At 54.3% G+C, this 23,036-nt stretch overlaps 1 protein-coding gene and 1 long non-coding RNA gene across 6 annotated transcripts in view; one reads left to right on the forward strand and one right to left on the reverse strand.

The window, feature by feature from the left end:
• ACSF3 (acyl-CoA synthetase family member 3) overlaps positions 1 to 23,036 on the reverse strand; it is a 51,165-nt gene that overhangs the window by 2,950 nt on the left and 25,179 nt on the right. For 4 of the 5 annotated variants that reach the window (XM_064387342.1, XM_064387340.1, XM_064387339.1 and 1 more), the window contains exon 7: positions 15,293 to 15,419. The exons of the other annotated variant lie outside the window; for it this stretch is intronic. In XM_064387342.1, coding sequence (XP_064243412.1) covers positions 15,293 to 15,419 — 127 coding nt within the window. The remainder of the gene's footprint in view (positions 1 to 15,292; positions 15,420 to 23,036) is intronic. 5 annotated transcript variants of the gene reach the window in all.
• LOC135279806 (uncharacterized) lies at positions 3,789 to 8,986 on the forward strand. Its single transcript, XR_010347003.1, has 4 exons — positions 3,789 to 4,333; positions 5,563 to 5,678; positions 7,629 to 7,883; positions 8,663 to 8,986. It is a non-coding gene; the product is annotated as an uncharacterized LOC135279806 (long non-coding RNA).

Below are 23,036 nucleotides of genomic sequence, written 5' to 3' on the forward strand. Positions count from 1 at the left end.
GGAGGTGGCACTGTGCTGGTGCTGCCAGGGGGAATGGTTCCCACCATCGGGATGGAGACTGGGAGGGAATCCTGCCCTGTAACCTCACAGGGGGGTGCCCACAGAGCTGTGGCTGCCCCTGCATCCCTGGAAGTGTCCCAGGCCAGGCTGGACAGGGCTTGGAGCACCCTGGGATAGTGGAAGGGGGAATGAGATGAGCTTTAAGGTCCTTCCAAGCGAAACCATTCTGTGATTCCACAAAAGAAAAAAAAATAAAAAGGTGGGGAATGACAATGGGAAAATGAGCCTGTCCTGAGCAAGATGTTTGGTCCAACCTGTCCTTCCCACAGGTGTGATCCATGTCAGCCCAGCCCAGGTACCACAGGATGTGCCAGCAGCGATGCAGTTTTCACACCCCATTTCCAGCTCACCTCTGGCACTTCGGTGCAGCAAAGGCCCAGAGATTTGCTGTCAGGGCAAGGAAGCATCAGAATCAGTCCTGAAAATCCAGGCTGCTCCCCACAAGAGCTGTGTCCCTGCTCAGCTGGCACCTGCCAAAATCCTGAGCAGCTCAGCTCAGCCAGGGAATGATTAATTGTTCCTGTATCTGCCTGCCCCTTGGCACTCTGTGGATGCTGAAGGCTGTCTGGAATCTTCTGAAGTTGGGGAAAGTTGGAAACTGGGGCTCTCTGGGTGTTTGGCTGCTTGGAGTGGGGAGGAAGCCGTGGCTGCTGTGATGAACTGCCTTCTGCACCCTGATCCTGTGGTGTGTGACTGACACACACGGGGACAGGGGACATTAATTAATCGGTGGCACTGGGAGAGCCAGGAGCAGGAGCTGCTTATTCACACAGAGAGGATGGGGAGAGGAGAGGGAATTCAGCCTGGTTCAGTGGCACACAGTTCCCGTGGCATTCTTTGGGGTGAATGATCCCTGCCAGCTCTGCTTCCCACACGAATCCCTCCATTCCACTGGCAGCACGGCACAGGGAGGGGACCTGTCACGTTATTGTTGTGACTGTTGTGAGCTCCTGGGACCAGCTCTGTAATTCCCCCCGTCTCCTCCTTGCCATCTCCCCTCTAGCAGCAGGCCCTGGCTGTCACTTGCCACGCTGACAGCCGCAGTGCTCTGGGGGATGCCATCCACTGAGGACAGCCCCGTTACCCTGTGCCCTGCACCATCTGCTGCCAGCCAGCACATCAGGCAGCCTGTGCACAGCCAGCATGCCCTGCCTCCCAAGCCAGCAGGGAATTCCCAGACCACTTAAAAGGATGCTGAATTTGCTCAACGACTGTCCCCAGCAGTGCTGAGTGTCACTCCCAAAGTGGTGCTGCCCTGAGAGCCACAGCAGGACTGTGCCTGTCCTCCCTGGGGTCACAGGTGAGTCCTTGCCCCATGAACCACCAGTGCCTGTCCTCCCTGGGGTCACAGGTGAGTCTTTGCCCCATGAACCACCAGTGCCTGTCCTCCTGGGGTCACAGGTGAGTCCTTGCCCCATGAACCCTGTGGGCAGCTGCTGGTGCTGTGCCCATCCATCCCAGCTGCTCCATCCAGCAGGATGCAGCTCAGAACCACAAGCAGCATTCCCTGTGCTCAGCTAGCTCAACCAGAAAAGGAATTTTGGCTGCTGAATGAGGGTCTCTGACACCCCACCTCCTCTGCCCACCTGGGCCATGGCACCCAGCTCCTGTCACCACACAGAGCCGTGGCAGCAGCACCTCGGGGCCGTGGGATTGTTGCCTCCCTGACAGCAGCCATCACTGCTACCTTTGGATTTGTTTCAAGATGCTCAGTGGGCATCTGTTCTGTGAAATGTTAAAGGCTCTGCTGAGCTGCATATTGAGCAGGCTCTGCGCCGGCGGGGGCTGCCCTTTGCTGGAGTTACAGGCGGTTATAGATATATTTATCCAGCTAAAAACATGGAATTAGGGAAAGGTTTGGGTTGGAAGAACTTTAAAACTCATCTTGTTCCAGCCCTGCCATGGCAGGGACACCTTCCACTGGCCCAGGTGCTCCAAGCCCTGTCCAGGCTGGCCTGGGGCACTGCCAGGGATCCGGGAGCAGCCACAGCTTCTCTGGATAACCTGATCCCAGCCCTCACCACCCATCCCAGCGAGATGCAGAAGGACACACGGGCAATGGAGACCAGCATCTCCCAACTCAAACTGTGGAGAATTCTGCCATGAGGTTCCTCATGCTGCAAAATCCTCACTGCAAACACAAAAGGGCCCTTGGGACACTGCTGTAGTTTGAGCACCTCCTTCACTGAGTGCTGAGACCTCGTGGCTGCTGGAGCTGCTTCCCAGGATGAGGAGAACAAGAGCCCCTTTGCTCCTCAAGCTGAGCTGCAGGATCAAATCCTCACCTGTGTCAACACCCTCAGCCACAGGGCAGTTTGTTCCTGGCAAACACAGCACAGCTCCCACATCAAAGGTACAACCAAGTATTGACCCAGGGAAAGCCTGGGCTCGAGAAATCAAACACTGAGTGGCTTAGGAGCTCTAAGCTGAAGTATGCATAAAAAGTGACTTTTTAGGTAAATCAGGTGACCTCAGCCTGGTCTAGATAGAGGGTCAGGAATGTTCTGGGACCTGCTGGACACACAGGGATAGTGCTGGTCTCACACTGGGGCTCTGAGTCCAAGATTTCAACCCTGCCCACAGGTGAGGAGGGGAGGTCAGCACCCGGAGCTGTCCCCAGGAGGAGCCCACCCCAGGCACCCATCCCTGCTCTGGGGACAGGTGTCACTCGGGAGCCTGGGAGGCTGTTTGGTTACAGGTGTCACCAGCTTGGTGGCAGTGACAGCGCGGGAGCAGGCGGTGCCAGGCTGGTCTGGAGCTGTCACTGGGCACTCCTGGCAGCTGCCTCCCCACCCACGGGCTGTGCACCCACTCCCTGGTGCTCAGAGCTCCAGAGGGGACCTGGCAGAGCTTCCCAGGAGATTAAGTGTGTCACCAGAGTCCAGGAGAGTGAAAAAGTCTGTTTGGGCAGAGCTGGTGCTGCTCTTTGAGTGTGGTGCAAAGAAGAGTATCCACTTGGAAGGGGAAGGTCAGTGAAATCTTTTTGTCCTGACACAGCTGATCTGAGAGCAGGGACATTTCTGACTTGGCTGCGTCCTGGGTGTTCACCCATCCAAGGATGGGCACTGCCAGGTTGGGAAGCAAAGCCCCACAGCCCAGTGCCACCAGCAGAGCCTGCTCCACGAGCATCATTGCCAGGGGATTTGGCTTCTTGCAGCTGTGACGTCCCCCCATGCCTGCCACAGCTCCAGCACACCAAGTGCTGCACAGCACAAAATACCAAGAACCAGCAAATGTCCCCTTTGAAAGGCAAATGATTTTGCTGATGATTTCAGCCTCCTGCTCTGGAGGCAGTGAATCTCCAGCCAGGAGCTCCAGGGGCCGGGGATGCTGGGGGGCCCTTCCCTGCCAGCAGCAGGATGTGCTTGGAGCACTTTCAAATATTAATTAGACCTTTTTGCTGTTAATGAATCACTCCTGATTTTTGCAAACTCTTGGCTTTCAAATGCTGCACGCAGGGCCCAGCCCAGAGTGGGGACAGAGAGCAGGAATGCCTCACAGCCACCCCTCCAGGTGACACTCACAGCCACCCCTCCAGGTGACACTCACAGCCACCCCTCCAGGTGACACCGACCTGCAGGACAGAAGAGCTCCTCTGGGAACAGTCACAGGTGCCACCCACGGGCAGCCAGCAGAGCTCCTTCAGACCACACAGTGCACCTTGCTCCTTTGGGAGCCTTTATGGTTTTGTTTCCAAACTCCAGGAGGAATTCCCTGCTGCCAGCTGCTCTCCTGCCATGAGGATCCCTCATTTCCAGAGGGAAGAGCAGGAGCAGAGCACCCGCCCTCCTGCATTCCTCTGGAATTGCTGCTCTCACCGTGTTTTCCCAGCTGGAAAAGCCCGGGCAGCTTGCAGGGAGGCAGTGGGAATAATCAGTCTTTGCCCTTCTCTGGTGCCTTTCAGCAGAGGATCTCCAAGCACACTGATCCAGAGGCTACTCAGGCAGAAAGGGAACAGCTGCCAGGACAGGGATGAGGAGTGGCCTCACACACCAGGAGCAGTGGGCATGAGGTTCTGCATCTTTGCTGTACCCTGGCATTAACTCCTACCTGCCTCCCACTTCCCTGGAATCATTGTGGATGCTGCTGGTCCATCAGGCTGAGGCAGAGCTCACCCTCTGGCAGACACACCTCACTGATCAGGATTATGATTTATTTTCCAGGTAGGATTGGTCCAACAGCCAGGCAGGTGATGAGGAGCCTGAGCCCTGATGCTGATCCTCACCTCTGGGAGAGCAGAGCCAAATCTGGGAGCTCAAACCCCCTTTGCCAGGTGAGGATTTTGCAGGAGCAAGTCTCCAAGGCCAGCACCCACAGTGGATGGGGACACACAGGGGCTCAGCCAGGGTTTGTGATGGTCCCCCTGACCACTCAGAGGCAGCTGTGGGGCCCCACCTGGCAGGAAGGTTCTCCTCCATCCTCCTCCTTTCTGCACAGTTTTCCTGCCTGCAGATCAGCTCCAGCAGCAGAGCAGGGAATGCTCCTTCAGGCCTTGGAATCCCCCTGCAGCCACAAGCTCCATGTGCCTGTCACACTTCTCATGTGCTTTCAAGTCTCCCTGCTCTTTCCAGGGCACATTAGTGTTTCACCCCTCTCCTAAAGCCACGGGAAGGATTTTTTTGCAGGTAACACTGACACAGTGGGGCTGGGAAGCTGCTGAGTGTGGCACAGCAGTGACATTCCTGTGGTCACTCTGCCTCTCTTCCCACCCCTCTGGGCACAAGCTCCCAAGCCCAGTACAAAAAGAAATGGTTTGTTCCCATTCCCAGAGGCTCCCGTGCTGGAGAAAGGCCACGTGGGGTGGATAAATGATTATAAGGCAAGTGCTAAAGGCTTTTTATAGGAATTAGCTAATCCATCCCCTCTGTGGCCGGGCCGTGGGATGGGCAGCCAAGTGCTGCCTCTCCGTCACACACATCCACCTTTCCCTCCCCCCACACCACAGAACTGCACGCACTGATCCCCCATCTGCTCACATACATCACACACTTCACTCCAGTTTATTAGCTGGAATAAATCATAAATATTTCATCGTATATCAGCGGCGCTCGGCTCTGGGAAGGTGCAATCCATCACCCCGGCGCTGCCCCGACCTGCCGCCGTGCAAGGAGCTTTCCAGGCTATTAAACAAGATTGATCCGGCGTGCCAGCCTGGGCTGGGGCACTTATTTATGGAGCCCTGGGAGAGGGAGGGCATGGGGCTGCACGGGCAGCCCAGCCACAAACCCGCAGCAGCAAGAGGCAGAGCCCTCCTCCAAGCGTGCCATGGGAATGCTGCTGGCTTTAGGAGAAGCATGGAATTATTTTGCTTAAAAAAGGCCCTTAAGACTGTCTATTCCACTAACCCATGTCCCCAAGTGTCACATCCTCATGGTTTTAAATCCCTGCAGGGATGGAGACTCCACTGCTGCCCTGGGCAGCCCTTCCCACGAGGAAAGCTCCCCTAAGGCTGTTAGGTACCAGGCAAAGCTGTTCACTCCTGTCCTGTCGCTTGCTCCCTAGGAGAAGAGATGGGAGCAGACACCGTGGCAAAGTGGTACCCAGCTGAAGCAACATCCTGCCTCCAGCAGGGACCATCCAGGCTGTCCCCAGCTCAGGAATTCCCCCTCATCCTCCAGGTGAGCCCTCTCTCCAAGCCACATCTCCCTGCAGGAGCAGCAGCACGCTCCCTGTGAGTCACCCTCTGCTGGAATCCTGGCCTTGGGTGAGTTCCCAGCACCTGAGAGATGCTGGGGAAGGAGCAGCTCAGAGATGCAGAGCCTCTGTGGCACTGCTGGGATTGATGGGAGCCCTCCTTGCTCCTGCAGGGCTCCAGGCTGCTGATGTATGTGCACAGATCTCTTTAATGAAATGCTAAATGATAGGCTAAATAACTGAGCACCTTTAGCTTGATTTATTGCGTGGAAGTGAGGAATGTGTGTCCCTGCTGTCAGCCATCTTGGCTGCCAACAGAGGTCACGAGCACTAATTGTAGCTAATTAACATTAATTAGACTTGGGAAAGACTGGGTCTCCTCTCCCCAGTCATCCCCATCCACCCCAGCCCTTCAGCACTCCCATTCCCTGGAAGCAGGCTGCATTCCCAGCAGCTCCTTTAATCCCAACACAGCTGAAATCAGCAGTTCCTGCTTTTCCCCACCTTTCCCACCCTGCTCAGACCATGGGGTGACACCTGCCAGGCTCGAGTCCAACTCTGCTCCCTTTGCAGCGTGTCACAACCCTGGGTGACTCCTAGGGGACACTCGAGTCCCTGTACCCTCACCAGGCCACCTGGACCAGCAAATGGCTCCCAGGAGGCCCTGTGCAGGAGCACTGGGGCTGCTGAGCTCCCTCTGCAGAGCACGCTGGGGTTGGACAGCCCACGATTGTTAATAAAGCATCACCAGCTCCTGAGGGGGAGCGTTTGAAACTTCCTCAGAAAACCACATGTATATTAATCCACAGCAATTATTCACAGGAAACCCTCTCCCCAGCAGCTCCCAGTCGCTCCCTGGGTGCAGAACACCTTTCCTGGTGTCCCTGCCCTGCCCAGCAGAGCCAGGGCACCGGGAGAAGGGCGGGCACCACGCTGCTGGGCCCAGCTGCTACCCTGGCATGGGCAGCCCTGGCTGGCAGCACAGCTCCAATCTGCTGCCAAGATCCTCCAGCAGGGCCTGGGAGGAGAGAGGCTCAGCAGCTGCAGCCCCAGATCTGTCCCTGAGGGGGGAACAGGCAGGTGAGCTCAGCGTGGAGCTGCTGCTCTCCCCAGGCAGGGCCCACCTGCCCTCCACAGTGCACGGAGGGGGAGATGCTGCAGAGAGCCCAGAGGGGACCACGGAGCTGCTCCAGGGCTGGAGCCAGGCTGGCAGAGCTGGGGGGGCTCACCTGGAGAGGAGAAGGCTCCAGGGAGAGCTCAGAGCCCTTCCAGAGCCTGAAGGGGCTCCAGGAGAGCTGGAGAGGGACTGGGGACAAGGGATGGAGGGACAGGACACAGGGAATGGCTCTAAACTGAAAGATGGCAGGCTTGGATGGGATACCAGGGAGAAATCCTTCCCTGTGAGGATGGGCAGGCCCTGGCACAGGTGCCCAGAGCAGCTGTGGCTGTCCCTGTATCCCTGGAAATGTCCAAGGCCAGGCTGGCCAGGGCTGGGAGCAGCCTGGCATGGTGGAAGGGGTCCCTGCCTGAGGGTGCTGGCACTGCCCAGGCTCCCCAGGGAATGGGCACAGCCCCAAAGCTGCCAGAGCTCCAGGAGTTTGGACAATGCTCTCAGGCACAGGCTGGGATTGTTGGGGTGTCTGTGCAGGGCCAGGATTTGTACTTTGATGATCTTAATGCATCCCTTCCAGCTGAGGATATTCCATGATTCCATGACTGATCTGGGAAAGGCACTGGGTCATCTTCAGGCTGCCTGCTCCCAGAAGAAAGGGGTTAAACAATGGGCTTCCCACTCTCAAAACTTCTCCAGAGACTCCTGGAGCAGCCAGCATGAGGAAAAAAGAAAATCAGAAATAAAAAAAAAAAAAAAAAAAAGAGGCCCAGCCTGGAATGAATTCCTGTCATGCTCTCTAACAGGGAACTTTGTATTCTAGAGGCAGCAGCACTGAGCCTGCTGTCAGAGCCACGCTGGGAGAAAGGGCAAAACCCTGCCGAGATGAAAGAATGGGAAGCACTGGAACAGCCTCCCCTGGCATTTACACCTGGAAAAAAAATAAATCACTCAAGGGCATCTCACAAAGAGCTGTGCTAACAAGGCTCTCCTCCCCACGCTGTGTGGCTGCGTGGGACATGGAGCAGTGCCAGGAGTGCTGGCAGCAGCTCGGGGACCTGGCAGGGCAAAGGAGCAGGTAAGACAAGCCTGAGCTGAGCTCTGCCCACCCTGCTTCCAGCCAGGGCACAGAGGGACTTGGGCACCTGCCTGGAGTGCAGCTCCCCTTGTCTCAGCTGATCTAGCAGATTCCTTCCCCTCACACATGTATTTTCTACAGGCTCCTCTCAGCAGGGTGATGCCCACTGACCCTCCTGGCTTGTCTGCACATCCTATTTCCTTCACCACCCACATTCCCCCTCCACAACCCTGTTCTGGCTCCTGTGGCTGGGCTCATCCCACCACACAGACCTTCCCCTGCACCCAAAAGGATTTTTTCTCCTTCTCTGAACACAGGGAAGAAGGCAGGTATCACTGTCCCACTGCACTGTTTCTGCACTCAGGATCCCCCTGGGGCAGGGAAAACACCATCCTTTCTCCACCCCATCCCTCTCAGATCCTTTCTCCAACCCATCCCTCTCAGATCCTTTCTCCAACCCCTCCCTCTCCCATCCCCTGCCAGCCAGACCTCCCACCACATCCCACTGGGCAGCAGGTTTGGCTAGCAGACACAAAGAGCCATGGCTGTCCTGTTGTTCTGGGGCCCCAGGGGCTGCTGCAGATGGTCCCTGCTCCAGCCTTGGCCTGGGCTGGCACTGGGCACCCTCACACAGCCTGTGCCAGCCAAGCCCCGGGCATCCAGCCAGGAGAGGACAGCACCAAATGGAAAGTCAGCCTTGGCAAGGCCTGGCAGAGCCTCAGATCCTGCCTGTCCTGGCAGCAGAGGTGCTGCTCCTCATTTTGATCTCATTTCTTCAGCCCAGCATGACCAGGAGCCTCTCCAAGCCCTCGGAACTGAAGGACAAGAGCAGATGAACACTCCCCAGGCTGCACGTCCTGCTCCAAGGGAAAGCAGTGCATAAACCAGGCAAACCTGGAAGGTTCCTGCCAACCAGGCAGCCAAGAGTTTGGAGGCTCAGTCCTCACTAGCAGGAACCCATGGGTGACTGATATGACACAAGCAGGCTGAGCAGGGACCCCCCCAGTCCTCCAGCCTGAATTACTGCAGATGGGTTTGCCCAGAGGATCAGCCAGAAAAGAAAATGGGTGAGTAAAAATGAAAAACATTTTTTTTTCTTTTTTCCACATTAGCATTTAAATATTTATGGAAATCCCTGCAGACAATGAGACAAAAAAGAAAACTCCAAGAGTAATGAATAAGTCAGTGCTCCAAGGTGTGGCTGCATGTGCTGGTGGAGCTTTGGAGAGTGTGGTAACAAAAATAATAATGGTAATAATGAAAATATTAGAGCAGATCCCTGTGCTCCCCGCAGCCACTGAGGGACAATCAAACCTTGGCAAAAGGCAGAATGACCTTTTCCATGCAGTGTCCTGGGGCCTGGCCTTGGACACTTCCAGGGATGCAGGGGCAGCACAGCTGCTCTGGGCACCTGTGCCAGGGCCTGCCCACCCTTACAGAAGGATTCCTTCCTAAATCCCTGAAATGGCATGGAATTGAATAGGATGGGATGGGAAGAATGACTGCCAGCAGTCAGGGGCTGGCTCCAGCTCTCCCTCCAGGCTGTGAGAGCAGCACTGCTGCAGCAGAGCTCCAGGGCTAGGAGCAGACACAGAACAAAAGGGAAGAGCCTGGATTTTGGAGCTGCAGGTGCCTGCTGTTCCCACTGACTCTCAGCTGGGGAGCAATTGCTCCATGCCTCTGGAAAGGAGCCTCAGTGCAGCAGAGGTTCTCAAAGAAGGAAAGGATTGGCATCCAAGATGTTTGATACGACGAGAGCAGAGCTTTAGAGAGTAAACAAATCCTGTGCCAAAAGCTGCTCTCATTTACAGCTACAAAAATCCCAAGTCACTCTGAACTGCTGAAAACATCAGTTTCACCAGCAGTCAGGGAAATAAAATCACAGAATCAGGGAATCACGGAATGTTTTGGGTTGGAAGGGACCTTAAAGCTCATCTTGTTCCACCTCACCCATGCCCCGGTGACCCCAAGGCTTCCAGTAGTCAGGCAAACCTGGAAATACTGAATCCTCAAGGAGGAGAAATAAATACCCAGGCAGGAAGCAAAAAAGGGAATTCTCTCTCCAAAGTGCTCTGAATGTGTGTGTGTAAGAAACCTCTGGGGGTGAGAAAGGCTGATATACCAGAAAATATTCCATCTTTATGTTTTTAATTTTAGAAACACTTCTTAAATTAGGACTGGGTGAAAAAGGGAGCCCAGCACGGGGCTGGCTTCTGCTCCTGCCCCTTCCTACAGCAGCGTGTGTGGGGTCCACCTGGCATTTTTGGGGTGTCCTTCCATGGCATTTGTGGGAAGGTGAGCTCTGCCACCCTGCCCCGCCCGAGGCTGGTCCCTGGCAGGCTGCACAAGCAGCTCCTCCAGGCAGGAGCCCCCGCTCCCTCCGGTGGGATCCCACCGGTAACTCTCATCATTTCAGCACATTACAATTAGGGAATCATTCCTTTAAAAATAGAATTTGCATTAGCTGGATTTGTGAGTAGGAAAGCCACCGCAAACAAACAGAAAACCTGCAGATTAAGATGCTAATTAGATGCATTTCTATTTATAATCTGCCTTGATCAGCCTCAAGTATTTTCTCTTTCAGGTGTCTGTGCTCCACCCACGGATGTGAGCAATTCCCCTGGCAGGGAAACACCTGCTGCTCCCTGGGGACAGCCAGGCGCTGGGAAAAGCCTGTGCCAGAGGGCCGGGGCTGCATCCTGCTCCTTCCCCTTGGGCACAGCCCCAGGGCAGGGAAGAGCTGGGCCTGGCCAAGGATGACCTGCCCGGGGCCTTTCCTACAAACAGCACCTTCCTCTGTGCTGGGAAACTGCAGGAAGCTTTGCCTTTCCCACCACAAGGGGTGGAAATCACAGAGTCATGGAATCAGCTGGAAAAGATCTTTAAGATCATCAAGTCCAACCATCAGCCCTGCACCACCACCATGGTCAGCCCTGACCATGTCCCCAGGTGTCACATCCATGTTTTTTCAACACTTTCAGGGATGGGGACTCCACCACTGTCCTTTCCATGAAGGAATTTTCCCCCATCTCCACCCTAAACCTTCTCTAAGGCCACTTTGTCTCATCCTGTTCCTTGTTTCCCCCCTGGCTGTCCCCTCCTGTCAGGAGCTGTGCAGGACCACAAGGTCCCCCCTGAGCCTCCTTTTCTCCAGGCTGAGCCCCTTCCCAGCTCCCTCAGCCCCTCCTGGTTGTGATGGGTTGGATTTGATGGCCTTGAAAGGTCCTTCCTCACCCAAACTATTCCATGATTGTGTGGAATCTGCACCAGCCAGGGCTGGGAATGGCAAGGATCTGCAGCTGGTGTCACTTGTGGAGTGGAGAGCTCAGCCTGAAAATGACACAGACACAGCAGGGGCTCACTGAAACCAGTCAGTCACTGGGATCATTCCTGGATGTCCCATTTTTGGAGCAAGCTGGGAATTCAGTGCTGAGTGGGATGTTCCCAGCTAAGCCAGGGCTTGTTCTTGGTGCTTGGATTTGTAATCACAGTGGAAAAACAACTTTTTGTTGCTGCATTTTTTGTTTGTTTGTTTTGTTATGTTTTCCCTGGAGCTTCCTCCTTCACTGCAGAACATCCAGAAGGAATAAAGAAACACCAGGTCCACTCTGTTCTCCCTCTAAAGCCTTAACAACAGGATGGGAGAAGTGTTTTGGGCCATAGGATTTATTACTAATGGGGTTCAGGGGCGTTTGTGACCTGGGCAAAAGGATCCAGCAAAAATTCACTGATAAACCAAGATTTAACAATGTGAAAAACAGCTCCAAGGTTGTGGGATTTTTTAAATGCAGCTCAAAGAAAGAAATTTAAAAGATATGAGTCATCATTCTGCAATGTGCATCAAACAAGTTAAATAACTCTTACTTTCTTAACGCCATATTAATCAAAGTGCATTGATTCTTGAATCAGATTCTACTCCCAACAAGCTCTCTATCTTCTCCATCCTGATGCATGCATTAAGAGAGTTTTATTCTGACAGATACAATATAGCAATCAATAAAATCTTATTATATGGAGCAGGGATACATGGATTTGTTGCAGGATTTATGCACTACTTTCAAACCCGGAGCTATTTCATGTCTCAGCCTTAACCTGTAATTGAAAATAAATCTCCCTGAATACACCAGATTCTAATTTTCTGGATCTATGGGCAAATGTGACTGGAAGCTGCCCTTCCCTCGGGGAGCAGGGAGCTCTTGGGCCTGTGCCTGCCTGGGGAGCACGGCTGGATTGGCACATTCCTCTGGAGAAACCCCTGGGCAGGCAGGGAGCTGTGGGCAAGGGGCAGTGCTGGGCACCATGGTGGGCACCCACCACGCTCCGAAATCCTCCTCATGCTTCCAAAGGCACTTGCTGCCTCCTGGGCAGGGAAAACACAGCCTGGCAGTGCCAGGGCCTGGCCCGTGTGGGCATGGCAAGGCTGGCAGGGATGGATGGATGGATGGATGGATGGATGGATGGATGGATGGATGGATGGATGGATGGATGGATGGATGGACATCAGGATGACCACAGAAGCTGCTGTTTCTCTGCTGCTTTCCTCCAGTTCCCAAGGTTTGATTTTGCTCACAGCATCATGGAATGGTTTGGGTTGGAAGGGACTTTAAAGGGTCCTTTAATTTTAATTTAAATGGTCCCTTAAATTTTGCTCACAGGATCATGGAATGGTTTGGGTTGGAAGGGACCAGTGCCACCCCCTGCCATGGGCAGGGACACCTTTCACTGTCCCAGGCTGCTCCAAAACCTTGCCTTGCACACTTCCAGGGATCCAGGGGCATCCACAGCTTCTCTGGGCACCCTGCGCCAGGGCCTCATCCTAAAAAATGTCTTCCTTCCCTCCTTTCCCCTCTCAGCAGCACGTGAGGGCTTGGAGGCCGCTCTCCCCTGGCAGGGCTGGCACAGCTGGGCACAGCTGGGCAGGCTCAGCAGGCACAGCAGCCAGATGCCCACGGGCATTTTTCCTTTGGGCTCGGCTGGGCCGCTGAGGGCTCGGTGCCACTCGGATGTATGACAGCAGGTGGAAACCCAGCAGTCTCCCTGGCAATGGCTGGAGGGGACTTTGATCTCAGCAGCTCTGTCAACAGCGTTAATACAATAAAAATAATCAAATTCACTCGGATGGAAATGAGAGATGGAGGGATCGGCAGGCAGCAGCACAAATCCCAGGGAATAGAGGATGGCAGCAACAGCACATCCCCTCTGCACCACCAGGAGCTCAGAGGCTTCTCAGAAGAGCCAGGATCTTGAATTCATCAGGCACTGGGTTTTTTTCCCCCTTTTTTTGGGCAGGGCTTGGAGCAACCTGGTCTAATGGATGGTGCCCTTGTTAATGGGACAGGATGAGCTTAAAGGTCTCTTCCCATCCAAACCACTCCATAAATCTGTGAAACTCCAGCTCTGAGGGACTTGGCCACCACCTGCAGCCTGCAGGTGACTGGTGGGGACACCACGAGGGTCAGCAGTGAGCAGAATGCTGGGACAGAGTCAGGAAAGCCATGGCTGGGGTTCTGGGGGCACCGTGTGCTGGCATTCTGCCTCACCTCTAAAACACTCACCTGGATGACCTGGAAGGGGCAGATACAGGGAATTACAGCCTGGATTCATCTCTGTTGGATCCTGCCAGTATGGTTTTGGCTCCAGAGTAACCAATTTGTGCTTAATGGGGATAATTCACCCTCCAGGTCCAAGCCCTGCGACAGGACACAACCCCTTTCATTCCCTCCAGGGTTTTTTACCACCACAGGACATTTGCCACCTCTGAGTGATCTCCAGAGGCTGCTGATGAGGCTGGGGCAGGCAGGGTGAGGATGGGGCCATGGGATTGCTCCTGGCACTGCTGGATAAATGAGGCTTGGGAAAAACCCAGTCCCACTGACCTGACATCCCCGAGAGATGGAGAGGAGGCAGGAGAGGGAAGGAAGGGAAGGAAGGCAGAGTGGGGGTAGGGATGGGGAAGGGAGCTCAAGGGGGACATCAGGGAGGTCACCTGGCTGCTGGGGGGCTTGTCCAAGCACCCCCTGAGCCATCCTGAAGCCCCCACTCCTGCCACTGCTCCCCTCCCTTGTTTCCAGCTCTGAGCTTTGCTCGGTCGCCGAAAGGGTTAAGTTTAATTTATACTGATTTCTATTTAATATCATTCTCTCCCCGTAGGAGCCGGCAGCTGTGAGCTGATTGTAGTCCCTCATTATGCAGTCTGTATCACTAATGGCCTGTGACAAAGGCATGCCATCTTCCCGGCCTTACCCCCGAGAGCCAATTAAACACACATACTCCCTTCCTGTTTGCGGCGCATTACAATGAAATTAAACTGAATTTCAAAATCATTTTCTCCTAAAGACATCTCTTTGCAATAATTAATGCACGCTATTCCTTTGCAGCTGAAATATTCATCAGGAGTGTTGACTAAAAAAATTTTTAAAGCTGATTGCCCTGCACCCCACGTGAGGGCTGGTGGTGCTCTGGTCCCAGCCTGGGGTGCCTGCCTGGCTTGGGGACTCGTGGTGACACTGCTGGCAGAGTGAGCTCTGCTTCGGGAGAACAATTAGAATAAATCACAGCTTCTTCAGGAGCCATCAATAAATCAGGTTACACAGAAGGCATCAGAAATCCAGCCTGACTCCTGCCACCACAGCACTGCTACCACACAGAAAGAGGGGAAGGGGGAAATCAGAGCTGTGGGTATCATGGAATCAGAGAATCCCAGAATCCCTGAGGCTGGAAAAGACCTCCAAGGTCATCAAGTCCTGATCCCCACCCTGTCACTCATCCCAGAGCACTGAGTGCCACATCCAGGCCTTCCCTGGCCACCTCCAGGGATGTTCATGGGCAGCCCCTGCCAATGAACAACCCTTTCCATTGTGAAACTCTTCCTGATTCCAACCTGAGCCTCCCCTGGCACAGCTTGAGGCTATTTCCTCAAATCACTGGCAGCCTGGAAGTAGAGCCCAACCCCCACCTGGCCTCACCCTCCTCTCAGGGGGCTCTAGTTGGTAGTTAATGATTCTGTGACACAGTCCCTGTGTAAATTGAGACAAGTCCCACCTGTCTGCAAAGCTGAATTCCCAGGAAAACATTAAGCAGTGGTATTTCATGCTTAGGAGCAAAGGAGCCCAAGCACCCCCCATCCCTTGGTGACTCACCATGGCCAAGCAGGCAAAGCCCCTTCCTGGAAGCACAACCAGCCTGCACTCCCAGCTGCCAGCCCCAGCTCCAGCCCCGTGCACCCTCCCAGAGCTGCTGTCCCTGTCCCTGTGCCAGTTCCACCCCTGTGCCCCCTCCAGAGCTGCTGTCCCTGTCCCTGTGCCCAGTTCCACCCCTGTGCCCCCTCCAGAGCTGCTGTCCCTGCCCTGTGCCCCCTCCAGAGCTGCTGTCCTGTCCCTGAGGCAGGGCTGGGGCAGCTGCTCCCGTACCTGTCCGGAACCATCCGTCGGCCGTGAAGGCATCCGCCGTCTCCTTGGGTCTGTTCCAGTACTCACGGAACACCGAGGGGCCCTTCACCAGCAGCTCCCCCTCCTGTCCCTCCAGGCCCGGGGTCACCTAGGACAGGCACACAGTGAGAGCAGCTCCTGTCACCTGTCCCAGCACACGGCAGGCAGCGTGCAGGGCGACGCACCACGGGCTCTTCCAGCCTGGCCAAGCTCCAGCACACCCTGCCCCCCTGCAGGACCTCTCTCCTCAGGTGGAAGGGCTCATCCAGGTGCTTCAGATGTTCCAAAGCACTGGGAATAAGCACCTGTGTTATATGAGAACAAGGATTGCCACCCTGGAACTTGCAGCTGCTGGGAGAGAGGTCACACATGCAGACATGCAGGAAATATTCTTGGGAATGGGATGGTCCTTTCTGAGCCCTTCCAGGGATCCAGGGGCACACACAGCTTCTCTGGGCACCCTGTGCCAGGGCCTCCCCACCCTCACAGCCAGGAATTCCTTCCCAATATCCCATCTAAACCCATTCTGTCAGTTGAAAAGCACAGCCAAGGTGTGCAAAGCCACTGCTGGGATGGAAGGGTGCTGTGGGATGTGCCTGGACACACTGCTCCATGGAGAACAGCTCAGTAACAGCAATTCCAAGCCACTTTCCCAGCCACTTTGTACTTGAGCTGCTGCAGTGGCCAGGATCCGTCTGGGACCCCAAAATTCAGCAGTGCCAGAAACAGAGCCACCAGGGAAAGCTGTAATAGCAGAGCTGGAGCGCCAGGCAGTCCCAGGGCAGGGCAGGCTCTCTGCAGCCTCTGAGGGAAACAGAGCTTCCCTAATGGAAAACGCTTAGAAAACTGCTTCCAAGGCACCATTCTGAAGTATTTCCTTCCTGATGTCCTGTCCTGGAGGATGGGGTGACAAGGGGATCTCTGCACACACAGCCCAGGCTTCCAGAGCCCTGGTTGGGGATCAATTCCCTGCCTGGAAGATGCTGCAGGAAAGAAAAATCCTTAATGCCAATGAGGAATTTTGCTGAGTGATGGCAAGGTGGGGATGGTGCTGGCTGAGTTCTCCACACAGATCTGAAAGATGGAGCTGAAATCCAGACAATCCATGAGAGAAACCTGAGGTCTGGAGGGCCTGGAGCAAAACTCCACACCTGCAGCAGCAAAGGGCACAAAGGATCCAAAAAAGAGCACAAAGAGGCACAAAAAAGGGCACAGTGGGCATGAAGGGCACAAGAGGCACAAAGACTCCATGGACAAGAGTGGCAGGGACATGGTGGGTGACACAGAGGGACCAACAAGGCTCATTTCAGGGCTCTTACAGGCTGTGTGGAGTTTTGTGATGCAGCTCTTTCTTCTCACTCCTTTTACTGCTGTTCCAGCTGTGGCATCACAAAACAAGCAGCTTCCCTGAGCAATGTCCTGGTGTTCAGGCTCCTTCCCACTCCCCAAACAGGCTGGGGAGGGGATGGCAGAGCAAAGAACCTGCAAACAATTCCCTGAACTTCACCTGCACACCCTGCCAGGCTCTGGCTTCTTCTTGTCAGCCCTGAACACAAGAAGAGCTGTAAATCTGTCTGCTACAAACCCCTCCAGCCCCATCCTGCCCAGGATTCCATGGTGCCAGGTACCTGCACAGCCCCAGGGATCAACCCTGCCCTGATTTACCTGCACAGTGCCATGTCTGGTGTGAATCAAGCCTTGAACCCGCTCCAAACTTCCTGTCATATCAACTCAAATTTTGGCAGCGGCTCAACCCACATCTTATCTCGAGCAGAGCCCCTTGGCAGCAGGCACCTCCCTGTTGTGTAATTTAATGATGTTATGGCTGCCTTGCACACAGTAAAACAGAGAGGCCGTGACGTTATCTTAATAGGATTTTGCTTGCTGCAGCCGGAGTGTCACCGGCACTGCTCCCCAGCCTGGCACAGGGGCACACGCCACCCCCACGCAGCAATTCAAATTCAGGCTTCATGGCACTGATCTCCTCCAGCCCCTGTGCAGTCCAGGTCCAGCTCTGGGAGCAGGGATGGCAGCACACAGCTGGGTGGTTGTTTCCTTCCTCGCTCCAATCCTGCTGGCTCCTGTTGTTCCCGCACGGCTCGGTGGCACGAGCAGCTGCTGGAGGCATCACATTGCTGAGTGATGCACGGACCTCCCCCTCTCCCAGGGCCACATTTTAATGCATTCCAGCAAGTTTAACAGCCAGGCACAGCGTGGCCCTGAAGGTTGTTAGAGAGCTCCCTGCTCTAAACCCAGTCGAGCTGGACCAGCCGGCTCACGAGATAAGATTCCATTTTCCACGCATGGAAATAAAAGGTTGTAATAAATCCTTTGAAGGCCTAAATCTGGGTGATTAGAAAATGCATATTTCCCCTCTCCCCGTTCCCATTTTACCTCTTTATTAGGAGGGTGGCTTGTAAAGAGCTGGGAATCCTTGCCTGGCTCTGGGCCCTGGGGCTTGTTCAAAGTGGCCGTTTGTTTCATGCGGTCTCTGCCCCGCCGGGAGCTGCAGCACGGAGCTTCTGATGGACTCTGATGGAATTAGGGAAGGCTCAGAGCTGCGTGTCCTTCTCTGGGAAGCAGGGAAGGCACGGTGGATTCCTAAGCAGAACCATGTGGGAGGCACAGAGGGAAAGCTGCAGGGTGAGGCTTGAGGAGGTGAGAGCGTGTCCTTGGGCTGGGGACTGGGAGGGAGACAGACTTTGAGGAGAAAACCCAAATACCTTCAGGCTGCAAACAGGTTTTAGAGAGATCCACTTAAACTCTACCAGATACCTCCTTCCCCCTTCATCCCCCAAATACTCATAGAGTCATGGGAGTGTCTGGATTGGAAGGACTTAAAAGTTTATCCAGTGCCATCCCCTGCCATGGCAGGGACATGTTCCACTGGCCCAGGCTGCTCCAGCCCCCATCAGCCTGGCCTTGGGCACTGCCAGGGATCCAGGGGCAGCCACAGCTGCTCTGGGCACCCTGGGCCAGGGCCTGCCCACCCTCACAGGAAGGATTTCTCCCTGATATCCCACCTAAGCCTGCCTCTTTTCAGTTTAAAGCCATTCCCTGTGTCCTGTCCCTCCATGCCTTGTCCCCAGTCCCTCTCCAGCTCTCCTGGAGCCCCTTCAGGCCCTGGCAGGGCTCTGAGCTCTCCCTGGATCCTCCTCCTGCACAGGGACCTGAAGTTGGTTTTGCTGAACCTCTTTCCTGGGGGAGCACCAAAGGCTGTGGATCAGAGCATCATCTCCCAGCAGGGACCTCAAAACGGACCTTGTAACTCCATGAAGCAAAAGCATTTTGACTTGTGGGGAGGAAAGAAATGCTTCTGCAGCCCTGCCTCCTCCCTGCTGTGCTGCTCGGCTTGGAAGTGCTTGGCATTTTTCCCCACCTTGTAAATAAATGATTACTGTGATCAAAATAATTAAGCAACTGAGCCCTTAAGTGACTAATAGAAGACAATAATTTATGTATGTGAGGTTTATGGAAGTGACAGAGCCCTTTTACCTCTTCTGCCACAGAAGTCACTTTTTCCTGGTGTTTGTTGGGCTTTTTTTAACATAGCAGAGCACAGGAAATGATACAACAAAGCCTGAAGGACTGATCCAGCTCTGTCCTGCAGCCCAAGTCAGGTCCCCACTCCTCTGCTGGACCTCAACTGCCACCAGCACCTCCAGACACCTCCCTGTCCCCTCAATCACCCCTTCAAGGCTTTGGTGGCCCAGATCCATGTCCCAGAATCCCAGGATCACTGAGGCTGGAAGAGAGCTTTGGGATCATTGAGTCCAAGCTGTGCCCAAATCCCCACCTTGTCCCCAGCTCTGAGTGCCACCTCCTGAATTCCTGGGACACCTCCAGGCATGGGCACTCCAACCCTCCCTGGGCAGTTCCAATCCCTGAGCCCCCTTTCCATGGGGAAATTCCTGCTGTGCCCACCCTGAGCCTGAGGCTGCTCCCTCTGCTCCTGTCCCTGTTCCCTGGAGCAGAGCCTGTCCCCCTGGCTGTCCCCTCCTGACAGGAGCTGTGCAGAGCCAGGAGGGCCCCCCTGAGCTCCTTTTCTCCAGGCTGACCACAGCACCCAGCAGCTCAGCCCCTGCTGACCTGCAGAGAGCAGGGCAGCTCCAGGCTGCCCAGACTCTGCTTTTCCAGACCACACCACAGCCAGGCCAGGTGTGGGAGCTGAGGGTGCCTCACCTGCCTCCTGAAGGAAGCTGGAGATAATAACCTGCTTGCCAGTGCCTTCAATCACCATCTCCCAGGACCACACTGGAATGGATGGATGTCCTAGGACTGGGAGGTGTGTTAGAGCATTACCAAATTCCCAGGCAATCTGAACCTCCCTGCACATTCCTAATTAAAAACTCCCTGCTAGGTTGCCTGGTTTTGTAAAGGCATTATCGTTCCTTGGAGCTCCGTGTCCTGCAGCATCCACACAAGCCTGGCAGGAGGCAATTTAGACACAGAACAATTTTCCTCCTGCTGGAAAAAGGCAGATTTCTGCTCCTCAGGGACACAGCACAGAGAGAGTAAGGAAAAAATAAAACCCCAACCTAAAAACCCCAAGCTCAGGCTGTAATCTGCGAGGCCACATTTCACATCTGTTTTTGCAATGTTAACTTTTATAAAAGGGCTGGGAATAACACAATCCATTTACTTTTCATTTTGGAGAGTTATAAATTTAAAAGCAAGGCTGCTGCACAGTGGAGCTGGAACACCAAACTTATTTTCAAACAGCCCAACCCTCTACTTACAGCAAATGTTGCTCCACTGAAAACAAAAGTGATTGTCTATATTTTTAGGCAATACTGATTTTTTTAGGTTACCAGCCTGATCAGCTCCAGATGATCCCAAAAGCAGGACAGAAAACAAGCCAAGTCTGGGAAAGGTCAGCCCTCCCCACAGTTGTTCCATGGACACAGAACTTCTTGATCTATATTAACACCATAAATTAAATGTGTAGCACTGTTGCAGAGATGCCAGCAGCTCTGCACGCTGCTGTTCCCATCCCTGTCGGCTGCAGGCTCCCTGGGATAACAAATGAGGTGAGATGTCAGCACATCTTCCCACTGCCCCTGCTCTCCCCCTTGGGGGAAGGCTCCCCATGTGCCCTCAGCTGATTCTGGGCTCGGGGCAGGCAGAGGACCAGGCAAGGGCTCCATCAGTGGCCCACCTTTGGTTTGGTGTCCTTCAGCCTCCCCTACAATGCACCTTGGGGGCTGTGATGAGCTGTCACTGCACAAACACTGCTCTAACTGCTCCCTGTGCTGAGCCATCCTGTTCCCTGGCTGCAAGAACCCTGAGACAGCTCCTGTTCTTCAGCCTTGGCTCCAGCACCTCCCCACCACAGGCAGGGCTCTTCCACAAACACCCCAAATCTTCCCTCAGCTACAAACAGAAATATTCTAGTGGAAAGAGATAAGCTTCACCCTTCCAACCAAACCAGTCTGGGATGCTATGGGAGAGCAAAACAACAGCAAAGAGATTCTGAGGGTGCTGTGACAAAGGTGAGCTCAAAGGAAACTCTTGGGAAAGAGGGCTCCTCTTGACAAATGGATTCAACTTCCATGTGCAAGGAAATATTCTCCTGGAATCGAGGCTGTCCCTGTGATGAGAAGAGTTTTCAGCTGAGAAACAAGGGGACATGATGCTACTGCAACCTCTGTCTCTACTTTTACTGCCAGGAAGAAATAAAAGAGCTATGGCCACAAATTAAAAAAAAAAACAAACAAAAAACAACCAAACCAGAGGGCAGACAGAAAGAAGGAAGGAGATATAAATACATCTGAGAATGGAATCAATGCCTGAGTTGAGTAAGGAACAGCATGTGATCAATGAGAAGCAGCTAAAATGTTTATACAGGAACAAAAGCAGCCTGGGCAACAAAGTGGAGACTCTTGAATTACTTGGTCAGGACACAAAACAGGATCCTGAGGAGATGAGAGAAATATGGCAAAAAAAAAAAAAGAGAGATAACTGGAACACACACAAGTGCAGTGTCCAGCACTGAGAGGGCTTTGGAAGGAGCTGAGGCAAATGGAAAATGGGAATAAATGCAGAGTGTTTTTATCAAAGGTGGATTGTGCCAGAAATCCTGAGGGTTGGGGTTGCAGAGAGAAGAAAAGCTGCAGATCTAATCCAGGCTGCCTTCAACAACACATTCCCCACACTGTCTGATGGAAGAGACCAAAGCTGAGGGAAAGCTCCTCGTGGGAGATGGAAGGGGGATGCTGGAGGTGAAGTTCACCATCCAGGTACCAACACATGAGGATGGGATGGAGCAGGGACAAGAAAACCAGTGAAAAACTGGAGGAGAGCTGCTCTGGACAAGAAAACCAGTGGAAAACTGGAGGAGAGCTGCTCTGGACAAGAAAACCAGTGAAAACCTGGAGAAGAGCTGCTCTGGACAAGAAAACCAGTGAAAAACTGGAGGAGAGCTGCTCTGGACAAGAAAACCAGTGAAAACCTGGAGGAGAGCTGCTCTGGAAGTGCAGGAGACTGAGGACAGGGAATGAACAGGTCTGGGCTGAGGTCTGAATGGGATGGGAAAGGAACAATCCAGTGCTCTGCTGTTCCTCTGGAACAGGCAGAGACAGGAGTGCCCAGCCAGGTGATCACATCCTGTCCACACCTGGCCATTCTCAGCAATGCCAGGCACAGTGGGCACATGCCCATCTCTGGCCTCTGCAGAAGAGCCAGCCACAGCCTCACCAGCTGTCCTGGGACACCTGGATGGGTGAGGAGCATCCCACAGGGATACCCAAGCACCCAGACCCACGGGGTGCCCAGTCCTCCAAGACAACCCTGGCAGCTCAGTGGGCACCACCCCACGGGCTCTGGAGAGCTCTGGGATGAACACGAGTGAGGTGAAGCCACCCCTGGTCCCCTCCACGGGGACATCAACGGCCCAGAGCTGCAGCCACAACCACGGGTGACAGAGGCAGCTGCCCCCAGCCCCGCCGAGGTGCTGGCAAGCAGCAGCAAGCTGTGAGCAGATGGCACAGACACGGGGGGCACGGGGAGGAGGGGACAGAGATGCTGGTGGCGTTCGGGAGGGACGGCCACAGCCGAGCCGCTTCCCGTCCAGGACGACAGCTTGCATATGGATAAACGAGATAATTACAGCCTTGGGAAGGGGGGGAAGCCCGTGGCACAGCGTCCTCCTGCTGCCAGCTCCTGCCAGCCATCCGTCCCCACGCTCCCTCGCAGCCTCGCACGGGGAAATTGCTCGCCATAAAAGCCCTGGCTGCAGCCCTGCCTCGGCTGCAGCTGTGAAGCCATTTAGCTATTGATAGCCCCCCATTGTCAGCACTAGGGCTGGGCTTTGGTGAGAGAGAGCAATTTGGGAAAGATGAAAAAGGAAAAAAAAAAAAGAAAGAGAAATCCAACAAAAATGACAACCCAAAAAACCCAACAAACAAACAAGTGGAGAAGGAGAGAGACAATACCCGACAGCTTGCAGGGTTTCCAGGCCTCTGCCAGCTGGGAAGCTGAGCGTATGAAATATGCATTGCACTGAACAAAGCAAACTGAAATGTTCAGAGCTGGAGAGCTGTAACCCTTTCCTGGGCGCCACAGCCACAGGGAGAGCTGCCAAAAATTCAGGGGAAAACACCCCATGGGAAGAAGCACCCCTGGCTGTGGGTAAGGATTACTGAGCCTGAAGGGTCAGACGGGCTCAGCAGGAGGCTGCCCAAGGAAGGTGGGAAGCTGAGGAGCTGCTCTGGATGCCACTGGCTCC

This window comes from Passer domesticus, chromosome 12 (assembly GCF_036417665.1).
Source record: "Passer domesticus isolate bPasDom1 chromosome 12, bPasDom1.hap1, whole genome shotgun sequence".
NCBI lineage: Eukaryota > Metazoa > Chordata > Aves > Passeriformes > Passeridae > Passer > Passer domesticus.